Source organism: Coturnix japonica, chromosome Z (genome assembly GCF_054131305.1).
Source record: "Coturnix japonica strain WE chromosome Z, WE-NBRP24, whole genome shotgun sequence".
Lineage (NCBI taxonomy): Eukaryota > Metazoa > Chordata > Aves > Galliformes > Phasianidae > Coturnix > Coturnix japonica.
In genome coordinates, this window is record NC_140702.1 from 26,218,144 (window position 1) to 26,231,578 (window position 13,435).

Genomic DNA, 13,435 nt, shown 5'->3' on the forward strand with positions numbered 1-13,435 from the left:
GGATCTGTGTTTTAATTTTAAAACAGCAAGAAGTAAACTTGATGGGAAAGGGTATTACCACTCTTTTGTCTCTCATATTTCTATTTTATATCCTTCCATTTGAAATGGCCAGACTAACAGATGTTTTGTCTAATATCTGATTGAACAAAGAAGAGCTTTTCTTATTTATTCTTTTTATTTTAATGTACGTAGCCCTTTGAGGAATTAAGACATTCCAAGTGGAGAGCTCTTGCCCCTGGGTTAGGGAAGGAATACTGGGAACAGCAGAAGTCACACTTGCTTGTATGGGGAAAACAAGACAGGTTGGGAAACATGACTATACACGTAGCAATGAATAGGATGCTGTGCTCCGGGCAAGGAATTCAGCGTTCAGAAGCAGGCGTGCGGCTGAGGACGGGAGGACCGGACTCGATGTCAGCGCTGCGGCGCGGCCTGCACATGGCCCGCGTGAGCGAGGGCGGCGGTGTGTGCGTGGCACGGCGGGGCCGTGAGCGGGGCTGGTGCCGTGCATGCGAGGTACACACGGCTGCGGCTGCTGCTGGATCTCAACATCAAACCAAAAGCAGCTGCCTTCGTACCGACACTCGTTGCTGGGATCGCTATACCCAGCGAAACAAATGCTACATCCGCACGCATCTCGCGAGCTGCAGATTTCATAACCTGCTCTGAGTGCCATTGCAGCACGGCAATTTCATCTCCTTACCCGCCTTCCAGCCCTGCGCCGGGAAGCCGCATTGCTCGCCTCCTGCCGGCCCGCGACCAGCGCCACCGCCCACCGCCCACCGCCCAGCCCCGGCCCACGCCCACCACCAGCAGCAGCCGAGCCCCCGCTCGCGGCCCCGCGCCCCGCCCCGGGCCCGCCCCCCGGGCTGGGGGAGCCGCTGGGGAGCCGTTGCAGCCGCTGCTCCAGCAGCCCATCCGCTTGCAGCCTGCAGCCGGCGCGGAGAGGGGGACCGCTCGGCGGCCGTCCCGGCCCGCTGAAAGTCACCATGCCCTCCACCTCTGCTTCGAGCTCGGGCTCGGCCAGCCGCCCTGCGCCCGACTACTGGATCGACGGCTCTAACAAGGACACCCTGACCCACTACTTCGATCTGGAGTCCGAGCTGGGACGGTGAGAGGGGAGGACGGGGTGGGGGCGGCGGCGGCGACGGCGGCGGGTCCGGGGCGGGACCCCGCTTCGTTGGGTCGGGAGCGGCGAAACTTTGGTGTGCACAAAGCCGCGGGGCGGGGTGGCTGCGGGCGGAGGGATGCAGCCAGGGGTCGAGCTCCGGGGACCCGGGATGGGCACAGGGAGGTGGCAGCCCCGGGGTGAGCCGCGGTGTGTGTTCGTGTTAGTCAGGTGCCTTGTAGCGGCGGGTTCCAGTGCCCTGTTGCGTCCCCTCGGTGGGAGGGAAGGCACCCCGAGGTGCTCTCTGTCCCTCCCTCTCTCCGTGCCAGACCTGCAGTCCCTGTCCCCCCGTTCAGCCCGGGTGTCAGCTCGCAGCCCGGGCAGCGGCCGTAACCAGGCCTCTTGTCAGCCACGGATTGCAGTCAGTCCTGCCCTGGTGCTCCTGCGTGGCGGCTTAAGGGTCCTAAGTCCTCAGTTTGTCTGTCTGTTTCCTTTATTTTTTTATTTTTTTTCTTTTTTAAAATTTATTTATTTATTTATTTTTTTAATCGAAGCCCCGTGTAAGATTCAGGTTTTCCCCTTCAAAATCCAGCTGATGGTTTATATTTACAGGTAGGAAATAACACTTTTTTAAAAAAAGACAGTGGAAAAGGAAAGCATTAGAAAGAATCTTGCACCAGATGACTTGAGTCAGCAAATCAGTGGATAACAGCAATTGAGAATTCTAACAATAATCATTTGTTAAAATCCCAGATGACAGTGGGAAATTTGCAGGTGATACTATGGTTCCTTGGCACATTTCTTTGCTGAGAGGACACACAATGAAAAGTATTGCTATGAACGCACCTGTACTTGCCTTCTGTAGCTAAAAGGGGCAGGAGAAGCTGTTGGAACACAATAAAACATTTTTCTTGGCTTTCTGGCTAGGTCTCAAGCATTTGCTGCTACCTTTTTGCCACTGTTGTGCCTGAAATTTAAGCAGGATTTTATGCCCTTTCAGAAGTTGGCACTTTATCACACATCTGTGCAGGAACATAAAAATGTAAAGGAGGAAGTAGTCAGGTCGGCTGTGTTTCCAGAACTGACACGGTAGCGCACATTGCTGAGCAACAGCAGTTGATAGCAACTCTTGTCACCTGAATAAGTGCTGCACTGTGTGGTTTGCCTGGAGTCTTTTAAGCTTACCTGCTAGAAAATGTGAGCTTAGTTTTTGGGGAATCCGTAGTATTGATATGAGGTGTGTTCATCTCATAGCTTGAGAAGGGACTTGAAAATGTTGACTTCTGAGGAAGTCAGGTCCTTAATAGCTGCAGCATAGTGGGGTTTTCTACCTTGCAATGTGTTGCAGAAGGAGACCAAATTGCTGCGCACTCCTCTCAAAAGGCAGAAAGATATTTATTGATATAAACAAGATGGTAAATTGAGCAATGATAATGGCAACTTAACAAGATTCAAAATGGCTAAATATCCTTCTTTATTTGCTACACGGAGGCTAGGGGATGCAAAATGAGTCTAATATCAAATCTTAGCAAAGCTAGTATAACTTAAAAACAGTAAATCACCAGGGTCTGTTAGCAAGACATAACCATGTCCTGAGTGAATCTCTGCACCATGAATGGTGTCCCTACTCAAGGGGAGATTCTGGTGTGCAGATAACTGTTTGCAAGAACACTCTCCAAGGGATTCTTAGGCTGCTCGCTATTTATGGGTTTAGATGACTGACTTGTCATACAACTTAGAACTGGTTCTGTTGAACTAGGTGTCTGCTGTCAGGTGTCTGAGCACCAGTGGTGAAACTGTGATTGTTATTAGTTCCAAGTATAAAGTCCTTTGCACCTCATTGTATGCAACAGGCCCTGCACATAATGACCAGGCAGGGTGGGGGTGCAAGGAGAGTGCCATTGTATGGGGTGAGACAGCAGATGCCAAAACTGTAACAGGAGGTTTTAGTAAGAAACAACCACACCCAGCTAGCTGAGGTGTGTGAGCCACTAAATCTGCTATGCTGTTGGACAGTACTAGGGAATGAAATTTAAAATAAAAGCAGAATGCAAATGGGAGAATATAACCATCTGAAACAAAGATCATGGTGTGCTTGTGGGATGGAGATCTCCAAGGGGTATGTGTTCCAAGGGGAAATTGCATTGGTGGTTTAGCAGCAAGATCTTGGTGCTCAGGTCCCATGGTGAACCCAGATAAACCCATGCATTGTGTGCTAGCAACCAGAGTGCTGCTGCAAATCTCAGGCTTATTCCAGCAGCTTGAGTGTGTCTTAGCAAATCTTAAAGAGATCCAATAATCCCTCTTGGTTCCCAAGTGTACTGTAAAATTGTATTGTATGCTGTTGGTAATCTTACATTCAGCCTTTTAATTTGGATGTGAGTTTGAATATATCTACAAAGCATACTCAGGTTGTTGGTGGTGATGGTGTATCTAGGCAAGGTTGTAAAATGTCGTTAAATCATCCTGTTAGATGCAGTAAGTCAAAATAGTATATTAAAATTAGTATCAGGAGGCACTGTCCTAAAACATCTTCAAGATACAGTGATTGGCGTATGTCTTTTTTTAGGCTGCAAAAGCCTGTATTTGGACAGCTGTTGCCAAGTATGGAAGTCCCCTTGGAAAAAGATCTTTCTGTAAAATGTGCCTGGTAAATCTCTTAGCCACTGTGATCAGTAGATCTTGCTTCCTGAGCAGCACTGAGGAAAAGAATTTTGGGGGTGCTTGTTGGTGAAAGATTCAACGTAGGCCTGCAGCGAGTGCTTGCAGCTGAGACCAAACATATCCTGGATTGCTTCAACCGTGACCAGCAGGTTGAGGGAGGTGATTCTGCCCCTCTGCTCTGCTTTCCTGAGAACCTGTAGTGTTGCATCCAAGTCTGAGTCCCCTAGAAAGACATCAAGCTGTTGGAGCAGCTCCAGAGAAGGGCTATGATGATGATCAGAGGGCAGTAACACCTGCCCTATGAGGATGGGCTGAGAGAGGTGGGGCTCTTCAGCCTGGAGAAGAGTACCTGAAGGGGGTCTACAGGAAAGCTGGGGAGGGACTTTTTAGAAGAGCAGATAGTGACAAGACAAATAGAAGGCTTTAAACTGAAAAAGAATAGATTTAGACTATATATTGGGAAACCCTAAGTTGGATGTAGAACAGTGCCTATTTAGGTGGTGGATCTCATATCCACTGGATACTGTGGATGCTGTAAATTTACAAGAGGCAGCTAGGCGAGTTTACTTTAGAGAAACCCAGTGAAACTGATTAAATATAAAATTGCTAGTTATTGAACCATAAGTTCTTCAGTGCTATATGCTTTGACAGTATTGATATAGGTTTGCTCTATTCATGTTTGTCTTGAGGCATCTCTGTTCGGCCACTCTTAGAGACAGTATTCTGATTGAGACTATTATTCTGAACCAGGACAGCTATTTTTACATCCTACTTAATGCTTGGCTACTTCACCTTTTTGTTAGTCCACTTCCAAAATGCTGTAAAGATGAATTTTTTGTCTTTGTTTTACAAAATGTATTTGTTAGTTCTCTGAAGGTGGATGCATCGGTGACTTACAGCTTTTTTTCAGGACTGTATGTCAGCTGAAAGATTATTTGTCACACTCTTGGAAAAATATTTTAATAATCTTGGGTTCTAAGCTTGTGCATTCAATAAAGACTGAAACATTTTGTTAGCCATTTGTAACACACACAGTATAGTTTGGTATGGTGTTTCTGAAATTAGGATTGGTACAGTAGTACTGTATGAGGGAAGAAGTAATTCAGTAACAAATATTTTAATACACAGAAATATCACAAAAGTTTCTCTTTGCTGGAATTTTAATTAATATTTTACTAAGTTGCACTTTCTTGCTTAATTGTGTCAAACTTCATTATAATTTGATTGAAACTGACAAATGTTACTTTTGCAGCTGTACTGCAGACATATCAAATGGTCAAGAGAGTCTGGAAGTATTTTCTACAAAATGCTAAGTGCTTTTAGTTTTGTAAGCAAGCATAAAAGAAAAAGATATATATATAATATATATTTATATATAAAAATCTTATGGGAATTCTTCTTTGTGTAAGAAAGATAGTTTGAGTCATGCAAAGCTACCTTCAGTTAGATCTGTGCTGAAAACCTAAAGATGCTTGGTACTTGTAATTTACCTTGAATTGATAGTGGTAGCTGAATCATGGGTGCCTTGAGGAGTTCTGAGGACAGAGAATTTAAGTCCAAAGAATGGATTATGTGCTATGAAGACTGCTGTGAAAGTAATGCCTTCTATTTTACTGGGTAAGGAACTGGCTAGAGGGCCATGCCCAACAGGCATTAATGTGGTTAATGGAGTTAAGTCCAGCTGGCAAGCTGTTACAAGTGGTGTTCCCAGGGTTCAGAACTGGGGCCCATCTTCCTTAATATCTTCATTGATGACCTAGATGAGGGGACTGAGTGTACGCTTAGTAAGTTTGCAGATAACACCAAGTTGGGAGGTAGTGTCAATCTGCCTGAGGGTAGGGAGGCCCTTCAGAGGGATGTAGATAAACTGGATCACTGGGCTGAGGTGAATGGGATGAGGTTCAACAAGGTCATGTGCTGGGTCCTGCACTTTGGCTACAGTAACCACATGCAGCACTATAGGCTTGGTGCTGAGTGGTTGGGTGACTGTGAAGAGGAAAGGGACCTGGGGGTGTTGGTTGATGCTTGGCTGAACAGGAGCTGACAATGTGCCCAGCTGGCAAGCCTGCATTAGAAATAGCATGGCCAGCAGGAGCAGGGAGGTAATCACTCAGCAGTGGTGAGGCTGCACCTTGAGTATTGCATTTTGTTTTGGGCCCCTCAATACAAGAAAGACATTGAGACCCTGGAACATGTCCAGAGAAGGGCAACAAAACTGGTGAGGGGTCTGGAGCACAAATCTTATGAGGAGCAGCTGTAGGATTTGGGATTGTTTAGTCTGTAGAAGAGGAGGCTCAGGGGAGACCTCATTGCACTCTACAACTTCCTGAAGGGAGGTTGTGATGAGGGGGGCTTGGCCTCTTCTCCCAGGCAACAAACAGAACCTGTGGAAATGGCTGCAAGTTGCATCAGAAGAGATTTAGATTAGATATAAGGAAAAACCTTTTCTCTCAGAGAGTGGTCAGGCACTGGAATGGCTGCCCAAGGAGGTGGTGGAGTTGCCATCCCTGGCAGTATTCAAGAGGCATCTGGATGAAGAGCTACAAGATATGGTTTAGTGGCTTGTGGTAGCAATGGTGATGGGAGGATGGTTGGACTAGATGATCTTGTCGGTCCTTTCCAACTTCGTGGGTTTATGATTCTATTGTGTTGGCCCACAACATCAGAGACAGGTTTCAGTGATACGGCAGCAGAGACTGAAACTTCCCACCAGTATTCCAGTATGTTTTGTTGCCATGTGACAGATAGCTGCAGAGGGGCAGTCTGACAAAATGGAATCTTATGTGAATGTGTAGGATGTGAAGATGTGTCGCTCAATCCCTCCACATGAGAAAAGTGGCTTCAGTTGACACTTTCTGAATTCTTATGGAGTCCAAACAGTGGATGTGAGCACACTGAGGCAGTGGGTGATTTCAGACAGGAAAGACAAGCCATATTCCAGACATCTATGCATAGCTGTCACGCCACAAAATGAAGAGAGTCTTGATCAGCACACCCATGTGAACTGATGGATTGCAAACAGGAAACTCTGTATGAAGCAGAATATTGGCTTCAATGCATTTGGAACAATGGTGGCAATGTTGAAATATTGCAGACCATTTCGCCATATGGGCCCCAGAGATGCTCACAAAATAACAGAGTGAACACCATATGCAAGTTTGTCAGGAGCTATTGAACCAATATGAGGCTGAAGTTGATTGTTTCCTGAATCACATTGTTACCAATGACGAGTTATACATTTCCAACATTATGTTAACATCATTGCTGATAGTGTGACTATTGTTGAAAATAACTTTTTATAGCTGAGATTTTTTTCTATCAAGTAGTGCTATTTTGCTCTTTGTACTTATTGTGGTTTCCATGGAAATAAATAGGAGGCATTACTTTCAGAGCAACCTGCTTTGATTTCATTCTGTCGAATGACAAATCTCACTCAGTCTAACATATTCATAAATGCTGACATAAAAGCATCTACTTCTGTGATATCAGTAGTGGGTGAGATAAGGCAGCTCTGTTCAGTATCTATAACTTTATAGCAGTTAGTTGCTTTTGTGTTTGATTGTTTGAAGTTCAAAGAATTTTTGCTTTGAAAGTTTCCCATCTATTCCTCCATTAAAATAAACAAAGAGATATGCTGGAGAGCTGCCCTGCTGATAAGGCTTGCTCAGCAGTAAGTTGAACATGAGGCAGCAGTGTGCCATGACAGCCCAAGGGACCAACCATATCCTGCGGTGCACCCAATCCAGCAATGACACTGGGAGAGAGGAGGAGTTGTCTGCTCTGCTCTGCACTGTGTGGCCTCACCTCCAGCACTGGGTGCAGATTGGGTGTCATAACATAAGAAAACAAAAACTATTAGCACCCAAAAGAGAACTGGAAAGATGAGGGAGGATCTGGGGGGCAAGGTATTTGAGGAGCAGATGAGATCTCTGTGTTTGTTCAGCCCAGAGCAGAGGAGCTGAGAGGAGGCCTCATGGTGGCTGCAGATCCTCACATGGAGCAGAAGGGTAGTGCTGGACTCTTCTCTGTGGCAGCAACAGGGCTGGAGAGAACGTCATGGAGCTGTGTTGGGGGGATTTCTTTACTAGAATGAAGTGGTGGGCACAGCCCCATGTGCCAGAATCCAAGAAACATTTGGATAGTGCTCTCAGGCATGGCTTGATTTTTGGGTGTGCCATGTGGAGTCAGGAGTTGTACTTGATGTTCCTTGTGCCACCTGAGGTGTCCTGTGATTATATGAAAAAAAAAAAAAAAAAAGTTGTGTCTTTTTTTTTGTCTACTGTAATAGTCATTTGCTATGCACACTGTTCTCTATGTTTACTCTGAAAAATATTTGTTTTTCATTGGGGTAGGTTACTCATTCATCAGTACTTCTGTTTAGTGGTTTGCAACTCCCAGTGCTGGATTTGATGATTTTCTGGGAGACACATGTGCTGCTGACAGCATGCAGTGCTAGCTGTCCAAATCTGTGTGGAGGGTGCTTTGCTAAATGGAGGTAAGAATTCCTCTTGGAAATCTGTCATTGACCAAAGACTGCAGGTATAGCCTGTCACTGTGCCATGTAGTGCCATTACTTGCATCTTCTTATCCTGGCAGCTCTCATCTGCAGAGGAGTAGCAAGAGTTTCTGTGAAGGCAGCTGGTCAGTGGATAGGGAAGGCTGTTGAAGGTGGGATTTTGAGGCTTCCCTTAACACTACTGTGTTATACTGGAGCTCTGGTTGAAGGAGGAAGATAAGATATAACATCCTTGTGGGACCAAGGCATCCACAAGGTAGGTGGACATGGAGAATTGTCTTTTTCACTTGTTGCACTGGTATTGTAGGTTTAATTGAAGACTTTAATGCTCTTTTATGCTTGCCTCATCTTCCTCCTTGAAAAATGTCCTTAATGTATGAAAACAGGCTCTTCCATGGTGAACATGCTCTTTACTCTTCCTGTTGAATCTATACTCTTGTGGGGAAGAGAGTTCAGTGTTAAGTTGGCCATAAAGAGAACATTAGAGAGATTTCTGTTGAGTAAGATAAGTCTCTAAGAAGTAGGAGAAATCAATCCCTCTTAAAATATGTTTACCTGCCAAGAATCATAAATATAAATTGTCACAAAGCACTGAATGTGTTACATAAAAGGCCTATAACTTCTCAGCCCAGTGTTATTGGTGAAATGCCTCACTTGGGCAGCAGGAACCAGAGCTTGACCATGTAATTATCCAGGTTTTAACAACCAATATGGGTATTTTCTTAATTGTATCTTGATCAGTTCAACAGTTTGATTCGAAACAACAACAAAATTAATTGAAGAAGTATGAAAAGAGTTTTCCAGTACTATTCTTTAAATAAAGGCAATTTGAAAATAGACATGCAATTTCATCTGAGGGCTTTAATTAGGAGAAAAATTGGCAGGTATTTTGGAGAAAAAGTCAGGCATTTTGAACCTCCGTAAAAGTTTGCTGCTGATCCATTGTCCAAATGTTTGTTTTAGGTGTTACTTATTTACTTATCTAAAAAGTAACTCTATCTGAATGATAGATACTATTGTTTTACAGTTGGAATTTGTTGCAAAAATGTTCTCTTGCAGCTTGGGAATTTGCATTGAACTACAAGCTCTGCACCTGCTTCATAGAGGCTTTAAAAAGAAATGAGGAAGTGTGCTTTTCCTGTCATGGCTGATGTTGAAATGAAATTGTTATATTTTAAATATGAACCAGAACGGACTATTGATGAGGGCGTGTATTTACATGTTTTCATTTACAGGAGTGCTGAGATTTTATTTGTAATATTTTATTTCACCGTTCTTTTTTAAAGGGCAATTTGTGGGTACATCTACACTGAAGTTTTAATTTGGTTCATGAGTGAAGCACTGGAAGCAAATGCCCGAATTACTTCCTCCCACTGTGCTTCTGTCTGCATGAGGGTGCATCCTTGGCAGGCACAGAGCAGACTGGATGTAACTGAACCAGAAGATATAGTTCAGGAACATGTAATCCACTCAGACCTCTTGTGAACATTCAGTTCATAGGACCAGATTAGATCTTGTCTGCAACAGAAGCTGCAGAAAGTTTGTATGTTTGTGTTAATGCATTGACACCATGTTCCACTGCTGTGCTCCATTGCGGTGCGTTTGAACCTAACTGTAGTTACTCTGCAGCATGATAATAGGGTGTTTACGATACCACATGTTCAATGTAATGCTCAGGTCATTGTCTGTCTGCTCAAGTTTTAATTAACTTGTAAGCCACTGAGAATATATACTGTGTAAATGAAAATCTAGTGCCTAAAATGGGCAGTGAAAGAATAGTTAGACCATGGAGAGTATTACATTATCTCTGTACGCTTAATAATCTGTATACTGATTGCATTGTTCTTCCAATAAATTGAGCTGTTAACGTGACTCTAAAAAAATGACTACTGGAGCAGCGTGGAATAGTTGGAACAGGTAGATGATTATTCTGTATGACTTTCACAGCTTTCATGTATTTAAAGTGCTATTCATGATGAAAAGTATTATGTCACAGAACTGTTGCTTCTTTATTTTAAGCCATTTATTCTTTTAGTGCTTTTTTTGTTTTTTTTTTTTTCTTTTTTCTTTTGTTCATTTGGTTTTTTTGTCAGCTATTTTGGTTATCATATTTTTAATTTTTAAAAAATGGAGAAAATGAATAGCTCTTAAAATAAGTCCTCCGAAGAATACCAAGCCATTTGATTTTTACACATACAACTTTTAGGAGTTAAAGATAATGACATCATTTCTATTAACAGAAGAGTAATCTCCAGCCTTGTCACTTGTTATTGTACCTGTCCAAGTGACTGAACCAGTTTTATCATAGTAGTGACAAATGTTTTTTCTGTGGTCGTATGCTAGCCAAATGACTCTCCTGTCTCTGGGAAATGCTGTGTCAAAATTTCAGCACAAAGCTTAAAATACTTATGTACATAAGTACAACAAATATGAATCTTAGGTAGGAGTTCTGGTTATATAAAAAGAAAACAATTGTAATCTTCTGTACTTTCACAGTGAAGCCTGAATTTAGACTTACAATAGATATTTTCTATTAACTTCTTAATTTAGGAGTTCTTACCAGTTCTGCTCCCCGCTCTTTGCAATAGGCAGACCTTTATTATCTGAATAGTGTCATTAATTTCACAAAGGATAATCTTTTTACAGTGAGATGATGCTTTTTTGGGAAACGGTACGCAAACGTACTGTGTGCTTTCAAACAGTGATGCTGAATTTTGGTCTTCTGTTTGCCTAATGCCTTTACAACTTTTGTTATTTACATTTTTTCGCCTTCTGCTCCACTTTAAAAAATAGGTTGGAATGACAACTTTTACAGTCATTGATACCTTGGAAGTACTCTTCTGTTTGTTGTTAGTTATGCTTTGTTTGGCCTTACTTGCATTATCATTGTCTTTGGTGAATCGCCAGAAAATGTTTTAAATTACTGCTTCCTGGTCTTAAAAACCAAACTCATTCCTAAGTTACTGTTCTGTCATGAACGGGTTTAACAGGAAAGGTTCAGGTCTGAATGATCTATTTTGCAGCAGCTCTGGTGTACAGGGACTGCTGAGGATTATGTGTCCTTAGGGCAGAATGACATTTCCCCTGAGGCTACTGGGCAGAGAGGGTTGGTTGTTACTGTGTAAGTAAGGTGTGTTTTTTAAGATTTGTCAGCATGGTGCCATAGAAAGGATCACTGAGAATGAAATATCCTGGAACATTTTTCAGTGTTGTATGCTTGCAAAACATATGCACTGCGTGTCCTCAATTTCTTAGACTATGTATTGTTTAAAATGGAAAGATGAAGTAGTGTTGATAAGACTGTATACCAATACATGTTGCAAATGCACCTTTTTATTATAGAATTGTAGAGGAACTGTTAGGCCATGGCTTGAACTGGTGTTTGAGCATCTGAAGAATGGGTGTGGCTGGCCTGGGGGCCCAGGCAAATGTTTGCACCTGTGCACCAGAAGGGGGAGACACAGGGTGTAACCACCTTGGGCACATGTTAAGGGCTAGCCACTAAAGGAAGAGTGTCTCTTTAACCTCGGCTGCTTCCTACAAAGAACTGTTGCATAACCAGAAATCCCCTGCACCAGTTGGATGAATCCCATTCTTCTTTCTGTGTATAACCATTGGCGTACTTGCAAATGTTTTGCCTGGTATCACCAAGGACCTTTCAGAATCAATTCTGCTTCCTTAGAAGTAGAGAAAGAATGAACGCAAAAATTGCATGGTTAATTTGGATAGGTAACTATCACTAACACAGAGACTGTCAGAAACTATCAATATTTGCATCTGTTGATCTGAGGACAGATTCCTAAGGAGGTATTGTTTTCCTTGTAAAATAAAGATATGACACTGTACAACAATATGACCTTGGAAGGGACTGTTCAGTCTGTAGCAAGCAAAACCTATGGTCTTCTTGAATTTGATCTGTAGAGGATAACCAGAGGGAAATTACCGGGCATGAACCACCATACTCCATGGTCAGGATTGCATGTGAATTGCAACATAACTGAAGTTATCATCTGAAAAACTCAGTTGTCTTTTTCCCTTATGCAGCTATACCTGTTGGAATTCAAGAACTGAAACATGTAAATCAAAAGATGAGGAACAAGAACCCATCTGTTGAATTATCTTTACAGTTTATTAAGGCTACCATCTATTTATGTTGGCTTTTGGGATAGATAAAGCAGTGGCAAAACAAGCATAAAATTCCTCAGTGTCATCAACACCCAAATCTAAAGCTTTGAACAAATGTATAGTCTCTGCTTAGATGCATAGCTCATGGTGAGTGTCCATATGTCATGAATAAGATGCCAAAAATGCAACTTGACCTCAGAACTGATGTAATCTCCTCAGCTATTTTCCTCAGACACTCTAGAAAAAAAAACACTGCTAAAAAAAAATAATGATGCGTCTTTCCTCTAGCTTTTCTCCAGGCTTCTTGGGGAAAAAAAGCACTTAATCAGGCTTAAGAAAGAGGTAGCATTCTAGAACAGTTTTCTTTCTCTCTGAATTTCAGGTTTTCTTTATTGCAAGGAATTTTTTTTTCCTGTGTTCAGGTTATCATAATTATATCAATACTGCTCCATGTCTTTTAGTGTTAGTCTTTGAAACATGTCCATATCTACCAGGTTGCTGCCTTTGTGAGATAATGCTACCGATTTTTAATGCTTTTATTCTTGAGGATGACCCTAATTGCTCCACTAGCTTTTGGAAAACTGAATATTATGTATGAAAATATATTCTCCAGTTATCTTGATTTTGCTTTCTCATGTAAACAGTATGAAAGCATTATGTGATTGAGGGAATCTCTCAGCTGTATCAGTTCATGACAAATTTTGAATTGTTTGTGGACTTTTTTTCCCCCCATATTAAAAAAACCCAAACCATTGACACTAGTAGATGTCAAATGCATGTAACTAAGTTGAGAGTAGCTCAGAATAAAATCCAGGATTTTCATTTTAATCTGAATAAATTACATTCAGTAACTTTGCTGTCATGAATGGAAATAAAAAAAAAAAAGGAAATAAAAAAAGCATACGAGGTATTAAGGAATATCCATTGAATAAGAAGTTTGGTATTATTTTAATGTACTTTTGAAATAATATTCTTAATGATTTGCCTGAATAATCCAGTTAATGGAAGCATGCTGTCAGTAC

At 42.3% G+C, this 13,435-nt stretch overlaps 1 protein-coding gene across 2 annotated transcripts in view; it reads left to right on the plus strand.

Moving 5' to 3' along the window:
- The first annotated feature begins 843 nt into the window (after window positions 1-843).
- The window catches only part of CAMK4 (calcium/calmodulin dependent protein kinase IV), a 144,151-nt gene continuing 131,559 nt past the window's right edge, over window positions 844-13,435 (plus strand). For both annotated transcript variants that reach the window (XM_015849459.3, XM_085529859.1), the window contains exon 1: window positions 844-1,111. In XM_015849459.3, coding sequence (XP_015704945.1) covers window positions 990-1,111 — 122 coding nt within the window. In that variant the 5' untranslated portion in view covers window positions 844-989. The remainder of the gene's footprint in view (window positions 1,112-13,435) is intronic.